The 23367-nt window shown below is 42.1% G+C and overlaps 1 protein-coding gene across 1 annotated transcript in view; it reads left to right on the top strand.

Annotated features, from left to right (window-relative positions):
• The window catches only part of LOC145413487 (tRNA (carboxymethyluridine(34)-5-O)-methyltransferase alkbh8), a 386005-nt gene that overhangs the window by 114183 nt on the left and 248455 nt on the right, over positions 1-23367 (top strand). Inside the window, exon 4 of the mRNA XM_080283187.1 lies at positions 6975-7112. Within this exon, the coding sequence (XP_080139313.1) occupies positions 6975-7112 (138 nt within the window). The remainder of the gene's footprint in view (positions 1-6974; positions 7113-23367) is intronic.

Raw genomic sequence — 23367 nt, 5'->3', positions numbered from 1 at the left:
ATATGAGAATGGCATTCACATACATAAATGAAGACATGCTAAGAAAGATAATAACATCATTCATCAGACCAACCTTGGAGTATGCATCAGTAGTCTGGAGTCTTCATCTCAAAAAACACATAGACAATATTGAAAAAGTTCAAAGGGCCGCTACAAGATGGGTACCAAGCTTAAGGGATCTAAGCTACGAAGAAAGACAAATAAACTGAATCTTCCAACACTACAGGAGAGAAGGAAAAGAGGTGACATGATTATGCTATATAAATGCATATCAGGGAAGGAGAAAATCGACATAAATGATTACTTAACCTATGGGGAAGCATCAGCAAGAGGACACTGCAAAAAACTGCATAAGAAGAGAGGTGATAAAGACGTAAGGAAATATAGTTTCCGAAATAGAGAAATTGATAAGTGGAATGCACTACCGAATGAAATAGTGTGTGCCTAAACAATTCACAAATTTAAGGATATGTACGATAAATATGGTTTAAGACTCGGAACAGTACGAGCTTAACTCATTCCTGTAAAGATACAATTAGGTAAGAACACACACACACACACACACACACACACACACACACACACACACACACACACACACACACACACACACACACACAAGAACACTGTGCTGTTAAATAACCTACCTATACACAATCTTTATAAACTATCAAATTGTTAAGCCTATCACATGCACTTCAACGTTTGTGATCTTGGACACCGAGCAAACTCATATGACTCCTGCTTCTCCAACTGACTCCAATCAAAATTTGTGACAGTCATACCTACTGATACCTTACCTATACCCAACCAGTATGTACAGTACCCCACCTAATTGTGGCAGTGTTCTTCAGTTATTCAGTTATTTAGACATCAAAACACACATGAGAATATCCAATATAATGCTGGACACTAAGAAAACAGTGCATAAAGAACAAAAATCCACAAATAAATAAATGAAGAAAACGAAGGTTGCAAAAAGAATTTCAGTAATGTACAGTACTTACCACCCAGTGAGTGGTGGACAGGCATTGTAACCCACTAGCCTCTAGTTGGTGTATACTAATCCCGTGTGATCTTGTGGCTAATGTAATCACTAGTGATGGCCCTATCAATACCTGAATATTGATACAGTGGGGCACCAACTTTCGTGTCTAATTGGGACCGAAAATGATGCGCGAAAGTTGAAATCGTGAAAGTTGGGGCATTCTCCTTATGGAAAAAATGCTAATTGGTTCCTGGCTATCCTAAAGTAATACCAGATTTTCATTTTCACTTGCAATACAGTACAGTACAGTACATCAAATCAATATTGTACATTGTATTGTGAGATACAAACAATAAATACACATCATATGAGGAGAAACATACCACAGAGCCCAGGTTGAGGTGTTTCATGGATGCTGGGGGTAAGTATCCGAGGCGCATGGCAGGGTTATTGGGTCCCGCCAGCCACCTCGGAGCCACCTCTTGCTGCCTCACTGCCAGCCGCCTCGCCTCCACCCATTGCTGCCTCACTACCACCCTCCCTCTCTCTCTCTGCCTCCTCAGATGCCACTTGATGCAACACTTCCACTTTGTGCTGAATTTCCTCTTGTGCTAGGTGCTCTTGAAGAATGCCAGTGAAATCTTCATCCAGGTCACGATACTCTCTTTTTGCCTTAGCCTTTCCTCCTGATTTTGAAGGTCCCGGACACTTTTTATCACCACCACTACCTCCTGGCCCTCCCCCCACACCACCAGGCCCTTTCCCCACACCACCAGGTATAGTAGAAGCCATTGAACTGTGAGAATCCAACACAATGGAGCCAGCAGCGTTCATACACAATGGCGGGAGTGGGTAGACTGAGTGTTGACACGACGTCATTAAAGATGGCGGCAGGTTGTGGGCGGGCGGCGCAGAAAATTCAACGTTCAAAATATTGCCAAAAACCTGAAATTTGTGCGTGAAACTCGATTTTTTTCACGCGAAAGTGGAAGTTCGGGAACTTACTGGGAAGTGATGGTTTTAAGATTTATTAGTGCTCTGAATGGCAGTTTTGGTGCTCACATTCCCCTAAAATAGTGGCCATATAATTATTTTAATCCAGACTGAGCCTGTTGAGTAATTTTATTAAATTTTTAGGTAGTTCTTCGGACTGAAAAGGTATTAATTACGAAACTACCTATCTTCGGTATCGGTAATCAAAACCACCAATACTGGCCGACAGAGTAATCAGTATCGTATCAAAATTTAATAATTGGTATCACCCATCACTAGTATTTACTTAACAAATGTCAAAAAACTCCTCCTTCTTCAACCATTGGAGCCAGACAAAGAGTGGGGATGTGTAGTAACTGCCACTGAATACAGTGATATCATGTCTTTACTAACCGGCAAGGCGACTTTGACGATTTGGTAGGGAGGCAGACAGCCATTTCTGCTCATCTGGTGGGTTACGTTCATTCATCAGCACATGGCTTAACTCAAGAGGGGCATGCCTGGGCTTCTAACCTCACCAAAACACACTACAACACTCTACAGACCATACAGAACAATGCCCTAAAAATAATCACAGGCTGCACAGCTACCACACCCACAGACCACCTACATCAAGAAACCAAAGTCCTCAAAGTCAAGGATCACCTAGACATGAGAGGCACCCAGTTTCTTGCTGCAGCCTCCACAAACCCACAACATCCACTACAGTACATGGCAGCACATCCACCCACACCAAGGAACATCAAAACAACACCCAGCACACGATACCATACACAAACACTGTCATCTCTTCCCCCTTGCCCACCTCAGACCAGCTTCCAGAAGCATATCCACACTCAGATCACTTGCCGTTCCATTCAGTCACTTAAAGACAACACACAGCTGCATGCACGGCCTCCCGACATCCACCCTTCTGAATCCTATCTTCCTCGTGAGGACAGGGTCCACCTGGCCAGGCTGAGATGTGGGCACCATCCAGCCCTCTTAACCTACCAGAAGAGGCTGGATGACTCTGTCACTGATGCCCGTCTAGGATGCAACACAACACCCCATATTATTAAGCACATTATGGAAGACTGCATTGCACACAATCACCTACGCTAACAACACAACATACGTTCTTTGAGAGTGCTGTGGGAAAGCCCGGTCTCGGCCATGGCCTTCCTAAGGGGCTCGGGGCTATTCGGCCAGAACAACCACTACTACTACTACTACTACTCAAGAGGGGCATCAGGTGACTTTGACTGTTTGGTAGGGAGGCGGACAGCCATTGCTGCTCAGCTTGTGGGTTAGGGTCTGTATTACTCGTGCCTTGCCGTCAGTTCCGAGTGATTTGGGAGGCCGAGGACTTTGACCGTTCGGTCAGTTGGTGGACGGCCATATTTGCTCAGATTGTGGGTTGGGATCTGTATTACTCGTGCACAACTAGTAGCGACCGAGTGATCTGGGCGTCTGGGGAACTTCAGTTGTTCAGTGAGGAGGCAGACGGCCATATTTGGTCAGCTTGTGGGTTAGGGTCTATTACTCATGCTTGGCCAGAGAGGCCAGCTGGCCACTATACCAATTTTTTTAATTTGCAGGCCACCCAATTGGTAGTGTCAGAAATTTTATGTTTGGATACGAACAAATAAATCCGAATATGGGTATAATAGAGCCAAGACCTAATGTTTGGATACGGAACGTCCGAATGATTGAGTAATTACTGAATCTGCAACACCACAAAACATTCGAACAACATCGCAAAGTATTTTGACCTCATTATAAGGCACAGGGCCCACCTTAAATGAGTGAGAAAAATTTGTACATACTGTACAGTGCTCCCTTAACATCCACAGGGTTAGGTAACAGAGACATCCACATATGTTAAAAATCCACGGATATCTGCTGCCCCCCTTAAAAACACCCCTGGACCCCTCTTAACCCATTGGCTGCAGCGGCTGTGATAACAACGTACTGACTGCACTCATTGTGGAGAAATAGGAAAATAATTGTGTGTTTTCAACTCATGTTTTAACCCACTTATCGTTAATCTTGAGAGCTAAAATTTTTGTCAGACAAACATCAATCTTTCTATTATCGTTTGCAACAAACCGCTTGTCCATAGGCACTCCAAGCACAGAGAACAATTTGAGAGAGTACAATGTGTGTTTTGACTGTCAGATGCAAGAAATAGCCCTGGGAGGTGGAAATTTCCACCAAACCACTAGACTTTTTCCATACAAAATAGGGTTACAAACCACATTACCTCATCACAATACTTGCAGTAATAATAAAAATAAAACACTTCTAGCCAGTCTCCTATGATTCTGTGATGATATTCCAGTGTTTATGTTAGACTTTAGCGAAACAGTAACGATGTGAGGAAAATCATTACAAACTTTATGAAACTTCCTGAATGACTTTTATTACCACATACTTTTATAAAGCTTATTGGTATAATGTCATGAGTCATTTCATGGTATTGCTGCAGAGTTTGCAACCGCAAAAATGTTCTCTAGCTAATGCACTTAACATCATGACTTCTTTGATTATCACAAAAATATCACTAAATCACTTGTACTTTATCACAGTAATCCACAACATAATATAAAATAACACTTTCAGCCACTCTCGTATGATTTCAGTGTGATTTGGGTGCATGTTGCTTTGTATTACTTATGAGAGAGAGGGGTGGGGGGGCAGCAAACTGGTTTAGACCAACTCATCGAGGGGTACGAGAGAGAGGGGGGGAAGGGCAACAGACCGGTTTAGACCAGCTCATCGAGAGTACATGGAAGAAAGGAAATACTCCCAGCCTGTCCTAACTTTTCCTCTGATGAATTAATGACATAAATAAATGAAATGGCCAAAAGGAAGAGTGTTATACAGGACTGCATTTGATTCACTGGATAATTCCATCACTAAAACAGCTATGAACTGTGCCTGGGATAATGTTACATTTGCCGTGAACAATGTCAGCAGAGTTCAACGAGATAAAATGCTTTAGTAAATCCAGCCCTGGTACTGTATCCACCTGCAGATATTTAAAACCGTTTATGTTATATCCTCCTGCGGATATTTAAAACTGTGTATGTTAAAAACGCAGATGTTAAGGGATAACTGTACTGTATTATTATTATGAAAAAACACCTGTATGTGAGCACTCTGCATTGACCATAAAATAATATTGGAAAGTAAAATTCAGGCAATACGTAGTATCAGTGCCATGTTTTGGGCTTAGTGCGGCATCTCCTATTTTCCGTGTTACTCGAGGATTAGGTGCATATATACAGGTCTTCCTCGATATACGATACCCCTAGATGCGATACCCTGGCTTAACGGTGGGGACAGAAATACCACCATACCCTGCCTAATGATGGCCAAACCCCGGTGTAACGATGGATTTTGCCTTTTTTTTTTTTACCAATTTTGATGATATTTTAGACTAAAACTGTGTGTTTAGGTTGATTTATAAACTGTTTTTAGACCTAGACTAATGTGTTTTAGCCATAGGTGGGATGGAGATTGTCATTTTGGGGTACAGTGTACTAAGGTTGATTTTTTCAGACATATTTGATGATATTCAGATTTTATTTATTGGTTTCAGTGAGTTATTTACAGGTGTTAGGCTTAGGTTAGCTTCTTTTACAGCTGTTAGGCCATTTAGATTGTCTTTAAACTTGTTTGAGGGCTCATTTGGGTGGGTTTTGGATTTGGTTGGGGGGGAAACCTAAGGCTGAAAAATGCATCCCGTTACTTTACATGTTAAATATTCCCTGATATATGATACTCCGGCTAATGTTGGGTTTTCACCTAACCATTTGCGTCATTAAACTGGGGTATACCTCATATAGATATATCTATCCATCTATCTTCTATTGCCAGAATATACAGTAGAACCTCTCTCATTCGGACTATATGGGGGGAAGGGTTGTCCGAATTAGCAGATTGTCCGGACCATCAGGGTAATCTCCAGTTCATACCAAAAACTGTCTACATATGGTATGTTTGTTAATTATTAACATATGTTGCATATGTCAACCCTACATAACTGCAAAAGATGAAAGGATACTAAAATAACCAAACTAATCATGTACTGTACAATAGTTTTGTATTGCATAATTTACAGGTAAGGCCATGACAAGAAACTAGCCTACATTTTATATTGTGGTAAGTGACTAAGGCCCGTGCAGGCAAAAAAATAAATTAATTAGTTAACTGTAATATTTGGAATATAAATAAAACTTATGTAGGCAAAAAATACATTGTCATCTTTGGCATATTGATAACGCCCATATGGGCAAGAAGCTAATGTTTGATGTACAAGTAAAGCACATTTAAGTACAAAAAATAACCTAGAGTAATCACTAAACACTGCAGATTATTCTGACCCATTTTTGTGTAAGCAAACTCCTCCTTTTAACACCCTTATTCATTACAGAAGCTACACTTGCATTAAGGGGCATTGTAAGGAGGATTAATTTTTGAAATACAACGTAAAAATATTAGTGGTTGGTGAACAAGTTGATGGAAGGAATGCTAGCATGTGTTTAAACAGGCGCCCATGTTGAGACCTAGAGTGATCCAAGACTAAAAGAATGATGATCGCTTTCCGCACCGATACTGAAAATGACTTTAGAATTACTTTCAACATATTTTTGGAGCTTATTATTTTTAAATTTTGTCTGAATTAACAGAAGTCCAGATTAAAGGGGTCCTGACCAAAGAGGTTCTACTGTACTATGTATATTTATTTAGGTAATATGAATTATTTAAGTCATTAATTTCCTCTTTACTGATGGTTTACCTTTTGATTTCTAGAATTCATGCAGATGATGAAAAATGTTTTCTGTTAGTTCATGGCCTTTGTGAAAGCTCTTAAAACATTTATTGCCAAGATTTCTCTCAGATAAACAAAATTGTACGAGGTTAGCGTGTTATTGTAAGTGCCTCCGCTGTAGCAACCTCGGTGAGGGGAGAAGTATTTCACATGTTACTAATATGTTTGTTACAGTGCCACTGGATCCATCTCCCATCAAGTTCAAATACCCTCCAGGCCTAACAGTGATAGAAGATTTTGTTTCACTTGAGGAGGAGATTATGCTGATGAATCTGATCGACTGGGATGATGCACCCTTAACCATAGCTGAAGGTATGTGCAAAGTTCCACTGTGGTTAGCTATACCATATACACTGTAATATAGTGTCACAGAAAGTTTCTGAAAGTAAAACTGTTGGGAAGACAATGTAGTATGGATGAAGATAAGGAAACTGCATAAATGAGAGAGAAGGTAGTGATAGCTTGAGAGAGGCACATAAGAGCAGGGTAGTGTGGAGACAGCTCTGTCATGACATAACCTCTTCCTCCTGTCATGGGGGTTCCCAGGAGGGTAGAAGGCACCTGATATGTTAGCACTGAGTGTGGCATTTAATACTATGTTTCACAATGCTGCAGTTACGGTACCATAGTGGATGAAATATACAGTAGGATCTCACCAAAAACTTCAACAATAATGTTTTCGGCAATAACGGTAAGTTAGAATAGATATCCAGTTTCTTTAATAATGTTTGGATTCACATGAATAACAGTTATTTCACAAATGCCAAGTTGTTATACTACAAATATGTTCATAACAAGATGAGGAATGAAACAGACAAACAAGAAGAGGTGAAGGAAATTTCCGAAAATGTGAGCAGTAGCGAGGAGGAGATGGAGGGTCCTCCCCTCACCACCTCCCCTGACTTGACTCCCTGCCATCCCCTCCACCTCCACTGCCCCACCTGACTTACCAGCCATCTCCCCTTCCACCTCCACAGCCCCACCTGACACCTGCTATACCTGGCATACCTGCAACCCCGACCATAATTACTGTTGCTGTACTCTGGAAGAAATATAACATATAACGGACCATAAATTTCTTTGTCAAAGCCTGGAATAATACGACATTGGCAACCGTTAAACAAGTGTGGTTGGCACTCCTGCCACAATTCAATTCTGTTGAAATGGAGAGAGAGCAGCCATCAGAATAAATGACTAATGATTGGACATGTAAATCAGATTTCAAGAAAATGCTAGATACAGTATCATGACTGAGTGAATGCCCGCCATCACTAACTCATCACTCACTTTTTTTCACAACGCCGGCCAACCGAGGAAGAACAACAGAGACAGGTTGAGTAGGTGATGACATTGATGACACTGGGGACTTTCCTAAAGATTTTGACTTTTTGGGGTTTGATGATCTGTTGACGGAAGTAGGTGACCCTGGCACAAAAGGCAGGAGTGGGGACAAGGCCAGCAATGGGTCAGGTGGTATGCCGCAGTAGCCTCCATGCACAGGCCTTGAAATAATCATCACACCAAACACCTTATTGACTCGTTTTAGGTCTATCTATCTATCTATAGCCCGACGCCCTAATCCCGCAAAGGGTGGCTGCAGACAAAACGCCTCCAAGTCACTCTGTCACCCACCATTTGACTCCCCTCCCCCCAACTCACCCCCCCCTCCCTCATATACCTCTCAACTCCATCCCTCCACCTCATCCTCGGTCTACCCCTCCCTCTCCCTCCCTCCACCTCACCTACATACACCCTCTTAGTCAGTCTTTCATTCTCCATTCTCTCCACATGTCCAAACCACCTCAGTGTATTTCTCCTAATCTTTTCAACCACATCCACATCTACCCCACAACGTTCCTTCACTTCTTCATTCATCAACCTGTCCCTCCACGTCACTCCACGTGCTCCTCTCAAGTAACTCATTTCCACTGCTCTCATTCTTGACTTGTTCCCCTCTTGCAAGGTCCACGCCTCGCTTCCATACTTCAGGGTAGGGATCACAATACCATCATGCAGTGACTTCTTAACTTCCATACTCACCTCCCTATTTCTCATCACTGCTTTCAGTGTACCAACAACCTTTCTTCCCTGCTGTACCCTTTCACGTACTTCATCCCCCAAAGTTCCATCCTTACTCATCACACTACCCAAGTACTTAAATGCACTCACATTCTCCATATCCTCACCATCCAATCTCACTGCACACTCTGTGACTTCATTCCTCTCAAACACCATAACTTTACCTTTGTTTACATTAACTTTCAGCTTCCTCCTCCTACACACTGTCCCAAATTCATTCACCAAACCTTGCAAGTCCCATTCATCTTCACTCAACAATACTGTATCATCAGCAAACAGCAACACCGGAAGCTTCCAAATCTCACCCTCATTCATTAGGGCCACCCCCACATCCACTGCCCTACCCTGCACCTCCTTTACAACCCCATCCATATATATATTAAACAGCCATGGAGACATCACACACCCCTGTTTCAGTCCCACCTTGAGATCAAAGAACTCACTCAGCTCACCATCCACTCGCACCGTAGCCCTAGCTCCCTCGTACATACTCTTCACAGCACTCAACAATTTCCCCTCCACTCCATATATTCTCAATACCTTCCACATACCATGCCTATCTATTCTGTCATAAGCTTTCTCCAAGTCCATGAAGGCAGCATACACTTTCCTTCCCTTCTCTAGATACTTCTCCACTAAACATCTTAGAACAAATATCTGATCTACACACCCTTTTCCCTTCCTAAATCCCCCTTGTTCTTCTCCAACTAGCTCCTCTGTCATATGCCTAACCCTATCAATGAGTATTCTACCATATATTTTACCAGTCACACTAAGAAGGCAAATACCCCTATGGTTACCACATACTTCTCTCTCCCCTTTTCATTTGTACAGAGGAACAATTATACCTGATTTCCAGTCTTCTGGAACCCTTCCTCTTCCCAAGCCAATCTACACAACTTCCATATCCACTCCACAACAATCTCACCCCCCCATACCTAAGCATTTCACCACACACTCCATCAATTCCTGGGGCCTTTCCCAGCTTAATCTTCTTCATCGCTTCCACTACTTCCGCCCTACTGATCTCTTCCTCCCTCCTCTCATCTCTTCTTCTCCCAGCCATTCCCCAACCACTTATACTCACACTGTTCTCACTCTCTACATTCAACAAATCCTCAAAGTGCTCCTTCCATCTCCTCAATTTCTCTCTCTTCTCCACCAACAATCTATTATTTCTATCTTTCACTCCCCTACTATTTCCCCTTTCACACTGCCTTACTTTCTTTACCTCCTTCCAAAACAATTTCTTACTCTCCCTCCATTTCACACTCAGATTCCTCCCAAACTCTTCATCCACTTTCTTCTTACTCTCCTTCACCAGTCTCTTAACCTCCCTTCTCCTGCTCACATATACCTCTCTCTTCTCTCTCTCATCTTCTCCCCTACCTCTACTCGCCAACCATTCACCATATGCCTTCTTCTTTTGTTCCACAGCTCGTTTCACCTCATCATTCCACCATGCTGTCCCTTGCACACCCTTGCATCTCCTCCTCACTCCACAAACCGCCTCACACGCTGGGCTTATCTCTTCCGTGAATATCTTACATACGTCTTCCACCCCTTCCATCGTTTTAGGTGAGTTTTATATTCTCATGACAATTTAACAACTAATGTTATTAGTTCAGAAAAAAAGCAGTGGTAGGAGGGCTGCAAATGGGAAAAATGGGTAAAAGTCGTGGGGTGGCGGCACCAAGAACCCATGGCATAAACACCAAAATACATGAACTCACACATTTCATCAAACAACAGAACATACACATTGCCATCTTACAAGAAACAAAACTACACAGAGCACAGAAAACACCGACGTTTCATAATTTCACCACCATTCGACAAGACCTGGCCGATGGCGGTGGTGGTGGACTCATCACCCTGGTACACAGATCCATCAACTTTGCAGATACCAGTGCACACACAAAGTCACATCTCCCCCCACATGACACCACAACAGAAATATAGTCAATTAAAATATGCACTGGTAACAAATCACACATAACAATCGCTAACACATACATTCCTCCCCAATCGTCCCCCACAGTACCACACAATTACTCTCCACAGATACACCACATCACTGACATACTCAACATCATCCTGGGTGGTGATTTCAATGCCAAGTCGTCGGCCTGGCATGTCAACAACCCTGACACAGACAGAGGGCTGGTACTACAATCCCAGACAGATCATCTTTTCATACTAAACACTCTAGACCAACATACCCATATCCCACACCAAGCCCTCTTCCACCCATCATCTCCAGACATCACCTTCTGCTCCCCAAACCTCACTTCCACTACATCATGGAGAGTTGTCAAAACCCTAGGGTCTGATCACCTCCCAATCATCATCACTACCAAAACCAGAATCACCCCAGCTGGCCACAAACACACATACACTAATTATAAGAGAGCCAACTGGGAGGCCTTTGTAACTGAAACAGAACAACATTTCGAAACACTAAACAGTACATCCATCACAAACATCAACACCGCTGTGCACACTTTCAATACAGTCATACAAAATGCAGACAAAAGACACATCCCTAGAGGCAACAGAAAGAGACACAACCCCAACTTCACACCAGAAATTCAAAGCCTCATCAGACAATGGGACACACTGCAACACTCCCCAACACCCCATGCACAAGACACCATACAACAAATACAAGAACTCAACACTCAGATAAACAGTAAAATATCAGAACAGCAAACATTAAACTGGAAAAATTACCTCCAAACACTTGACCACAAAACAAACATCAGCAAACTGTACAAAACACTAAACAGCATCACACTTTCCAACAGCAACACCACACAATCACACGCTGCCATCACAGCAATAGACACCATATCCTCAAACAAACAACAAGCAAACACTCTCATCAGTCACTTTTCACAAGTCAGGCATCTGACCCCCCATCCGGAAGACCGACATATCATCAGACGTAAGAGACAGTTCCCCACAGACCAAGACTATGCACCTTTCACTTACAACCAGACGAAGCACATCATTAACAACCTCAAGCACTCATCTGCCTGTGGACCAGACAACATAAGCAACATTCACCTTAAACACCTAGGACCACAAGGCATACAAGCACTCACCAACATATCAAACTACAGCTACTCACACAACATAATACCCAACATCTGGAAGCATGGCAATATTATCACTATCTCTAAACCCAACAAAGACCCCACGTTACCCTCCTCACATCGCCCCATCACACTCCTCTGCACCCTGTCTAAAGTCACTGAACGACTGATACTACAACTAGTCACACCTCACATTCCCCTAGCCCAGTCACAACATGGCTTTAGGCCACTACACTCCACAAACACCCTTCTTACAGACCTTCCACAGAGTTTTCGATGGCATGAATTCAGCTAGGCCACGACACAGAACACTCCTAGTCACACTAGACATTAGCAAGAACCTCACAAACAAAATACTCAATACAAACATGCACAATAACACAAAAAGATGGCTGGCAAACTACTTAGCAGGCAGATGTGCACACGTAACATTTGCTGGTCAGTCTTCTAACATCAGAAACTTCACAAATTGTGTCCCCCAAGGATCTGTTTTGTCCCCTACCCTCTTTAATCTATACATGCACGACGCACTCACACCCCACACACCACATATACACATAGCTTCCTATGCAGATGATATAACACTTACATGTACACACCAAAATGCAAACACAGCTGCACACATCATTCTACCTTTCCTCAACACACTACATGAATGGTTCACTACAAACAGGCTCAAAATAGCTCCAGCCAAATCTACAGTGACTCTTCTCCCAAACTGGACAGCAGAACACAGTCACATCCCTAAACAACACTCCCCTACTACACAGACACACACCCAAAATCTTTGGTGTAACATACAATACATCAGTGTCATTTAAACAACACATCACAATCATTAAAAACAAAATAACACCAAGACTCAATGCTTTGAGGTCACTTGCCCATACAACATTCGGACACAACAAAGAAACCACCACCACAGTATACAAACAATACATACTTTCAGTGATGAATTATGCAAGCCCTGCCTGGGCTTCTAACCTCACCAAAACACACTACAACACTCTACAGACCATACGGAACAATGCCCTAAAAATAATCACAGGCTGCACAGCTACTACACCCACAGACCACCTACATCAAGAAACCAAAGTCCCCAAAGTCAAGGATCACCTAGACATGAGAGGCACCCAGTTTCTTGCTGCAGCCTCCACAAACCCACAACATCCACTACAGTACATGGCAGCACATCCACCCACACCAAGGAACATCAAAACAACACCCAGCACACGATACCATACACAAATACTGTCATCTCTTCCCCCTCGCCCACCTCAGACCAGCTTCCAGAAGCATATCCACACTTAGATCACTCGCCGCTCCATTCAGTCACTTAAAGACAACACACAGCTGCATGCAGGGCCTCCCAACATCCACCCTTCTGAATCCTATCTTCCTCGTGAGGACAGGGTCCACCTGGCCAGGCTGAGATGTGGGCACCATCCAGCCCTCTTAAGCTACCAGAAGAGGCTGGATGACTCCGTCGCTGATGCCTGTCCAGGATGCAACACAGCACCCCATACTGTTAAGCACATTATGGAAGACTGCATTGCACACAATCACCTATGCCAACAACACAACATACACTCTCTGAGAGCGCTGTGGGAAAGCCCGGTCTCGGCCATGTCCGACGTAAGAGACTTGGAGCTGTTTGGCCAGACTGCCTAGGGAACAACTACTACTACTACTACATGTATTTTAATGACACGCAGATAACTTTTTCACTAATAATGATGTTTTTCTGGCACCAATTAGACGTTATTGGCGAGATCCTACTGTATATATATATATATATATATATATATATACAGTATATATAAATGGTAGATTACTAGTGGAGAAGGGAGAAAAAGTGAGCAGATGGAGAAAATGCTTTAAGGAATTGTTGAACATAGAGGATGGAAGTAATGCGAGTATAAGTGGCTGGGGAATGGCTGGGAGAAGGAGGGAGGTGAGAAGACAGGAAAAAACCAGTAGGATAGAAGTTGTGGAAGCAATGAAGAAAGTTAAATCGGGGAAAGCCCCAGGAATTGATAGAGTGTGTGGTGAAGTGCTGAAGCATGGGGGAGAGATAGTAGTAGAATGGATGTGGAAGATGTGCAGATTGGCCTGGGAGGAAGGTAGAGTCCCAGAGGATTGGAAGTCAGGTATAATTATTCCCTTGTACAAAGGAAAAGGGGAAAAAGAAGTGTGTGGTAATCATAGGGGCATTTGTCTTCTTAGTATAATAGGAAAAGTGTATTGTAGGATACTTATTGATAGAGTTAGAGAAAGAACAGAGAAATTAGTTGGAGATGAACAGGGAGGTTTTAGGAAGGGAAGAGGTTGTGTAGATCAGATATTCATTCTTAGATCTTTAGTGGAAAAGTTTCTAGAGAAGGGAAAGAAGTTGTATGCGGCTTTCATGGATTTGGAGAAAGTATATGACAGGGTGGATAGACAAGAATTGTAGAAAGTGTTAAGAATATATGGAGTAGATGGGAAGTTGCTGAATGCTGTGAAGAGTATGTACGATGGTGCGAAGGCTGCAGTTCGTGTGGTTGGTGAACTAAGTGAATTTTTCTCTTTGAAAGTTGGGTTAAAACAGGGATGTGTCATGTCTCCATGGTAGTTCAATCTGTATATGAATAGGGTAATAAAAGAGGTACAAGGTAGGGTAGTGGATGTTGGAGTGGCCCTGGTGAGAGAGGATAGTGTTTGGAAACTCCCTGTACTGTTGTTTGCAGATGATACTGTGTTGTTGAGTGAAGACGAAGGGGAGCTGCAAGGCTTGGTGGATCAGTTTGGGAGAGTGTGTAAGAAATGGAATCTAAAGGTGACTGTAGGGAAGAGTATAGTGATGGTCTTTGAGAGAGGTGAAGTCAGTGAATGTACAGCGAGGTTGGATGGTGAGGAATTGGAAAATCTGCATACGTTTAAGTACTTGGGTAGTGTGATGAGTAAGGATGAAGGTTTGGAGGGTGAAGTGCTTGAAAGGGTACAGCAGGGAAGAAAGGTTGCTGGTTCTTTGAAAGCAGTGATATGAAAGAAGGAAGTGAGCATGGAAGTGAAAAAGTTACTACATGACAATATTGTGATACCAACTCTAACGTATGGAAGTGAAGCTTGGACGTTGTTGGAAAGACACAAGTCAAGAGTGAGAGCAGTGGAAATGAGTTACTTAAGAGGAGCCTTTGGAGTCACATGGAGAGACAGGCTGACGAATGAGGATATAAAGGAGCGTTGTGGTATGGATGTGGATGTAATAGGAAGCGTTATGAGAAACACACTGAAGTGGTTTGGCCATGTGGAGAGAATGGAGGGTGAAAGACTGATGAATAGAGTGTATGTGAGTGAGGTGGAGGGGGGAAGAGGGAGGGGGAGGCCGATGGAGGGATGGGGTGGAGATGTATATGAGAGAGGGGGGTGTGAGTTGGGAGCAGGGCAGTGAAATGGTGGGGGACAGGGCGACGTGGAGGCGTTTTGTTTGTGGCCACCCTAAACGGGATTGAGGCGTCTGGCAATGAATATATATATATATATATATATATATATATATATATATATATATATATATATATATATATATACAGTGCCCTTGCACAGTAAACGGGTGTATGGGCAGCAGACAAGCTCATTCGCTGCGAATTTGTTCACTGTGAACAACATGTATATCTTATGGGGAAAATAACATTTGGGCAGCACCGCTTCTTCAAAGTCCAATTTTTGATCCATAAAGATGTACTAAAGGACACTTTCAAACACATACAGTACAGATATATAAAATATATAACACATGGCTTCTGTTGTCCTTGAGTTCGGTAGTAGCATGTGATGAGTGTTTGTTTACATGTGTTGAATTCCCTGTTGTGTTTTTCAGTGTAATAATAAATAGTGGTTTCTACTCCACGGAGAACTTCCTATGTTCTAAGGTAGCTCGCTTCATTTGCCTTGACCTATTCTCGCAGAATATCCAATGCTGTTAGAATTTTACTGATGTTCGACATACGCATATCTTCATCCTCTGTTGGATTCTGCGCAACAGATTGCTCAGATTTAGCCTCTTGAGCAGTGTTTACTAGGTTGGGGGGGGAAGTTGTTTAGTATGTGAGACAGCGGTTATGGCCTGCTCTTTCCCCCGATTTTGTTCACTCGAGGTTCAACTCGTTTATTACGGTTTTGGGGACCTGATTACCGTATTTCGCGGCATGTAAGATGCAGCATTGTGAAAGACGCACTTTAATTCTGGCAGGGCAGTTCTATGAAAAAAAAGTTTGCCCCAACCAAGACTGCAGTAAGGTTTCTTGATAAGAGCCATTACCACACAGATACACACTCACCTTTCGGAATGTATTCATTACTGATCATCAGCCTTTGGTTTCTTTTTTTTATATACAAAGAATGGTACAGGAAAAGAAAACAATGCCCCTTCTTGACAAAACATGACTGATATGAGCCACTATCACTTAGATACACACTCACCTTTCAGAATCTATTCAGTGCTGCTCATCATCCTTTAGTTTCTTCTTTTATGTACAAAGAATGATACACGAAAAGAGAAAACAAAACCCCGTCTTAACAAAAGGTGACTTCAAACCACGAGGCCATCTCAACTTTGTTGATAAATATGTATCAGTAAACTGATATAAACATTGTTTTTAATATTTTATGAATTTAAAACCACAAATGAAGTCAATAAACTCTATTCTTTCATTCACTGACGAAAACATAAAATACAATGAATGTTCACATCAGTTCATTTATCCTAAAAGAACCCCGTCATATTCCACACCTGTTATGGAATTTCCTCACATTGCCTTGACTCAAGCACAATATCAGACTACTACCATCATTAATCATGCACTCTAACTAACCTGTAATTACCTCCACAAATAATATAAAAAGGTAGCACTTGTAAATACACAGTTTACAATGTTTTTCAACCAAAGTTCAATATAGCAAGGCTGCTTGGGAACAGGATAGACAGCTGTTTTTACTCTCTTCTCTCAGTATCACTCCTTCACTGTCAGCTATGTTTGCCTTGTAGCATCAACAATTAAAAATGCATGCTTCACTGATCATAATTTACTATAAACATTCATTTCAAAACATACTGAGTATGGTGAAAACATCCATTGTTACACCTTAGTAACACTGCTGCCTCCCAGTCGCTAGACAGCAGTCTCTACCCCTTCCTCTCAGTATCACTTCCTCACTGTCAGCGATGTTTCCCTTGCAGCATCAACAGTTAAAAATACGTTCTTCACTTAGCACAATTTACTAAAAACAGACATTTATCTCAAAACATGTCGAGAATGGTGAAACTATCCCTTAGCAACACTGCTGCATCCCAAGCGCTAGACAACTGTCTCTACCCTCTTCTCCCAGTATCACTCCCTTACTGTCAGCTGTTTTCCTTGCAGCATCAACAATTAAAAATGCATATTTCTCTTACCAGAATTTACTAAAAACAGACATCCACCTCAAAACATTCGAGTACTGTGAAAACATCCATTTTTGGTCTTAACACTGCTGCCTCCTAGTCGCTATGGTACACACACACACACGCACACATGTACACACCACATGCAACATTCGCTTGCCTCTGAAACATTTACATCAGTCAGTTTTGGAGTACCCAGTGGCTTTATTATATGCCAGAAACATCAAAATGTATTTGGTTGTTCAATATAAATATCACTTAAGGACATGAAACATCTCAAACAATTTATTCATCCAAACATCGTCAGTGCAAGACTAAAGGTGTACAGCACCATTGATCCTAAATTTTCCATGGTTGCATCTGTCATGATCACCTAAAACCTGTATTCACTTCATATTACTGACATGGTGAAAATTTCACTCGTCTTCAAATCCTGAGAATTCATTACTACTTCCCCCAAGTCCTGAAGCATCACTGGAAGTCATCACCACGGTCATCATCACTGTTTCACTGTCACTCTCATACAGTAAATGGTCCTCAGTACCATCCATTGAATTGCTTATACCACACTTCATACGACTTTAACTTGGCAATCGTTTTAACTGAGCACAGGCGATATTCAGACTTGGGGCATTTGATACAGCCCACATTAACCTCCTCAGTACATGTTTCCTGAACTGAATAAAATCATATGGCGAGCATGAATAAACTACCCAATAAAATACATTGCTGGGCTGAAGGGATTATAATAAGCGGATTATCAGTTCCCTAGCCTGACTCTTCCCTCTCCTACTTCCTTAACTACACTCACACCAAACTCTCACCTACACCTTACAATTCTGGTCGTTTCGGCCGTAACGTCCAAAATGGCAAACGACTGTACAACCTAACCTAACTTAACCTAACCTAACCAATTTGGACGTTACGGCCTAAATGATCCCCATTGCCGATCATGAGAGCTTTGCTTAGGCAGCAGAGATGCAGAGAGTTAATGTTGTCAATCATTCTGATCGCTTCGTCTGCTAAGCATACAGCAGAAATGGCAGACGCTGATATGAATGCCCGTCAGGCACTGCTATTTCAAATATTGCATCAGTTATGCTACTCAGTGAATTTTATCCTATTTTCATAACAAAATACTGTAATTGGGTGTGCCCTGAGTTGCATAGACATTGCTAAAGTACTTCACTTGGCTGAACAAGTGAAGCTGTAACTTCAGGCAGTACTGTTTAACGTTACAACTGTTTTTCCTGTTTTTCGCTATTGGTATAATAAGACTGTTCACTTCTATGATACTCTTGTCAGGCATGAAACAAAATGTCACTAAGAGAAGCCAACCATATGAGGGTGATTGAATTTCCACATTAGACAAAAATCAATTCTGATGACTTGTCAGGTTCGCTTGCCAGCATCTCTCCAGTATGACTGCTTTGCTAGTTAGTAAGTGGATGGCAAGCAAAGTGGTTATGATTGCCTTTCAGAAGGTTAGCAGACAGTTCACCAGTGAGCATGTTAGCTTGCTAGAGTAGGGTGTACGCTAGATGCTAAACTGCTAAGTTGCTGAGCCGCTAAACCCCTCGACGGTATTGGCCAGTTGAGCTGAAAACAAACCATGAATGCTTTGTGTTCTTGAACTCGCGTGTTTTAATATCTACTGCATATATACACTCACAAAATGTCACAAAAGTAACTGACCTAATTAGGGTTACTGAATTTCCATACGTGACAAAAGTCTGTTTTGATGACTTGGCAGTTTCACTAGCCAGCACCTCTCCAGTATGATTGCTTTGCTAGTTAGTGAATGGATGGCAAGCAAAGTGGTCATGATTGCCTTTCAGAAGGTTAGCAGACAGTTCACCAGTGATCATGTACGTTAGCTTGCTGGAATAGTGCGGATGCTAAACTGTTAAATTGCTAAACTGCTAAATATCTTCACGATGTTAGCCAGTTGAGCTGTAAACAAACCCACGAAAGTTTTGTGTTTCTGATCTCGCATGTTTCTTAAATCTGCTGCATATACACACTAGTGTATATTATTTTTAAAAATAAAATCAAGTGTGCATACTGTAGAAAACACCTGTGGTTGCTAAGCAGTGAGATGATCATCTTTATAAGAGTTTCTTCTCAATGGAGCCAAACTAACCTGCCTTGGTCTAGTGTGCAGGACGCATGGGGATATTTTAAGGTAACTTTGAGACAAAAAAGTGCGTCTTACATGCCGCGAAATACAGTACCCCCTGCTTGTTCACTGGGCGAATTGTTTACTCTGAATACATTCACTGTGCGAGGGCACTGTGTATATACACTGTATATATATATATATATATATACAGTAAGTCCTTGAAATACAGTACTAAAACTCGAAGTATGAATTTCCGATGGTACGAAAGTGATAAATGTAGGACAAATTCCACAATACGAAAGTAGCTGTCTCGACGGTACGAAAAACGATACGAGAAGAAATATAAAAAATTCAAAATGGGCGCACTGCACAGCGCCGCGCTCGCTTTCAGCGAGAAAGCGAACTAAACCCTCTCTGGTAAACACATTTTCACGCACTTCCCAGTTGAGTCACGTCCGTCTTCTCCTCTCAGCTTCGCTGTACGTTACGCTGTTTTTCGCTGTTCTTCACCTTTTCGTATTTTCACCATGCCACCCAAGTGCCCTGCATCATCTCCAGCATCCGGGGAACCAGGTGCAAAGAAGAAGCAGCATCATATTCTCACTCTTGAGAGGAAATTGGAAATAATAAGACGCCACAAGGAGGGGCAGGGAATCTCGGAGATTGGGTGAGCTTTAGGCCTTGCACCATCAACCATTGGGACTGTGACGAAGAAAAAGGAAATGTACAAGAAGATAGCCACCTCCTTCTCTTCATCTTCAGCCGTCTGCCAAGCCACGAGCACTCGCAGCTTTCGCATGGACTTAGCATCATATCAACAACTCAATTCTCCAGCTTCGGTACAGGTCTATATTTAACTGTACAGTGTACTAATACTACAGTAATTAATTTTGTGTTTTATTTTTTTTTCTGTATAATAGTTTAGTACTGTATACGTGTATTACATACTTCTAAATGGGAGAGGTAAGGTTTTACTGGGGGGTCCATTGGGGTCCTGGAATGCATCCCCCCCTTTATATGTATATTTCAGTGGGGAATATTGTTCCTATATACGAAATTTCGGATTACGAAAGTTTTTTTGTCCCTATCCCTTTCGTATTGTGAGGACTCTATCTATCTATCTATCTATTGCCAGACGCCTCAATCCCGTTTGGGGTGGCCACAAACAAATCGCCTCCAAGTCGCCCTATCCCCCGCCATTTCACTGCCCTGCTCCCAACTCACACCCCCCTCTCTCATATACCTCTCCACCCCATCCCTCCATCTCATCCTTGGCCTCCCCCTCCCTCTTCCCCCCTCCACCTCACTCACATACACTCTCTTCGTCAGTCTTTCGCCCTCCATCCTCTCCACATGGCCAAACCACCTCAGTGTGTTCCTCATAACGCTTCCTATCACATCCACATCAACACCACAACGCTCTTTTATATCCTCATTCGTCAGCCTGTCTCTCCACGTGACTCCACAGGCTTCTCTTAAATAACTCATTTCCACTGCTCTCACTCTTGCCTTGTGTCCTCCCAACAATGTCCAAGCTTCACCTCCGTACGTTAGAGTTGGTATCACAATACTGTCATGTAGTAACTTTTTCACTTCCATGCTCACTTCCCTGTTTCTTATCACTGCTTTCAAAGAACCAGCAACCTTTCTTCCCTGCTGTACCCTTTCAAGCACTTCACCCTCCAAACCTCCATCCTTACTCATCACACTACCCAAATACTTAAACGTACTCACATTTTCCAATTCCTCACCATCTAACCTCGCTGCACATTCACTAATTTCACCTCTCTCAAAGACCATCACTTTACTCTTCCCTACATTCACCTTTAGGTTCCGTTTCTTACACACTCTCTCAAACTCATCCACCAAGCCTTGCAGCTCCCCTTCGTCTTCACTCAACAACACAGTATCATCTGCAAACAACAGTCCAGGGAGTTTCCAAACACTGTCCTCTCTCACCAGGGCCACTCCAACATCCACTACCCTACCTTGTACCTCTTTTATTACCCCATCCATGTACAGATTGAACAACCATGGAGACATGACACATCCTTGTTTCAAACCAATTTTCAAAGAGAAAAATTAACTTAGTTCACCATCCACACACACTGCAGCCTTCGCACCATCGTACATACTCTTCACAGCATTCAACAACTTCCCATGTACTCCATATATTCTTAACACTTTCCACAATCCTTGTCTATCCACCCTGTCATATGCTTTCTCCAAATCCATGAAAGCCGCATACAACTTCTTTCCCTTCTCTAGAAACTTTTCCACTAAAGATCTAAGAATGAATATCTGATCTACACAACCTCTTCCCTTCCTAAAGCCTCCCTGTTCGTCTCCAACTAATTTCTCTGTTCTTTCTCTAACTCTGCCTATAAGTATCCTACCATACACTTTTCCTATTATACTAAGAAGACAAATGCCCCTATGATTACCACACACTTCTTTTTCCCCTTTTCCTTTGTACAAGGGAATAATTATACCTGACTTCCAATCCTCCAGGACTCTACCTTCCTCCCAGGCCAATCTGCACATCTTCCACATCCATTCTACTACTATCTCTCCCCCATGCTTCAGCATTTCACCAAACACTCCATCAATTCCTGGGGCTTTCCCCGATTTAACTTTCTTCATTGCTTCCACAACTTCTATCCTACTGATTTCTTCCTGTCTTCTCACCTCCCTCCTCCTTCCAGGCATTCCCCAGCCACTTATACTTGCATTACTTCCATCCTCTACGTTCAACAATTCCTTAAAGTGTTCTCTCCATCTGCTCACTTTTTCTCCCTTCTCCACTCACTGTATATATATATATATATACAGGATATATATTTTTATCTATTGCCAGATGCCATAATCCCATAAGGGGTGGCCATTTGACTTTGAGTTATTTGTTTTATGGGGAGGGGCACTAACCCTCCACCAACCCACTTGCTGACACGTAGGGAGCACGTACGGTTTGGTTATATGGTTACCACCCAGCATTGTAAATGGTTTCTTGGCTTACAGAAAACCATTTGGCTTGTCATTCAATGTAAAGCCACCTGTAAAGGAAAGAAAAGCTATAAGAAGTGACAGGAAAGATAGGAGAAATAGGAAGAGAGGAGGGCAGGCACTGAAAAAGAATGATAAAGGCCAAGGAAGAAGTAGGCAGCACTACATCAAATGAGTGAATGATGGTCGCCAGCACCTACCACACAATATATATATATATATATATATATATATATATATATATTGTTACGGAACAGAGAAAGATGATGTACACTTTAATTGAGAATACTAAAAATCACTACTGTCCCGTAAAGTTCCAGGTTCAAAACAAAGAGTTAGGTAAAATTACAAGTTAAAGTTTAATGCTCAAACTAACAACAAAACATTCAGGACTCATAAGGATAATGTAATGGCAAAAAACAGGTTAAATATATGGTTAACTGCAATAGCCTCTATTAACATGAAATTAGCATGAGTAAATTTATCTAAGTCAGCCCTGGTAAAATGAAAATACACTGGGTAATGCTCTGTTAATGCAAGATAAATTATTACAGATACAAAATATTATTAATGATGACTGACGTAAAGAACCTTTACATAAATTACAAAAACCTTACTAGGCCCAAGAATTAACCTTATGCTACACAGTACAAGAAAAAATGCAACAACAGTTATACTCAAATTACACACAGCTGCTAGATGTTTGGAGATTTCTTGAGCACTCACAATAATAATAACTGTACAGGGGAGGACAGAGATGTGAACAAAATGAGGAGCAGATCTAAGTGGCAATGATGCAGAGACTGAGCTCATTATATAGGGGCCAGCAGAGCTTGATAC

Source organism: Coenobita brevimanus, chromosome 12, assembly GCF_032717465.1.
Source record: "Coenobita brevimanus isolate Jiangsu-jjx chromosome 12, ASM3271746v2, whole genome shotgun sequence".
Taxonomy (NCBI): Eukaryota; Metazoa; Arthropoda; class Malacostraca; order Decapoda; family Coenobitidae; genus Coenobita; species Coenobita brevimanus.
This window is presented reverse-complemented; position numbering and strand designations above follow the sequence as displayed.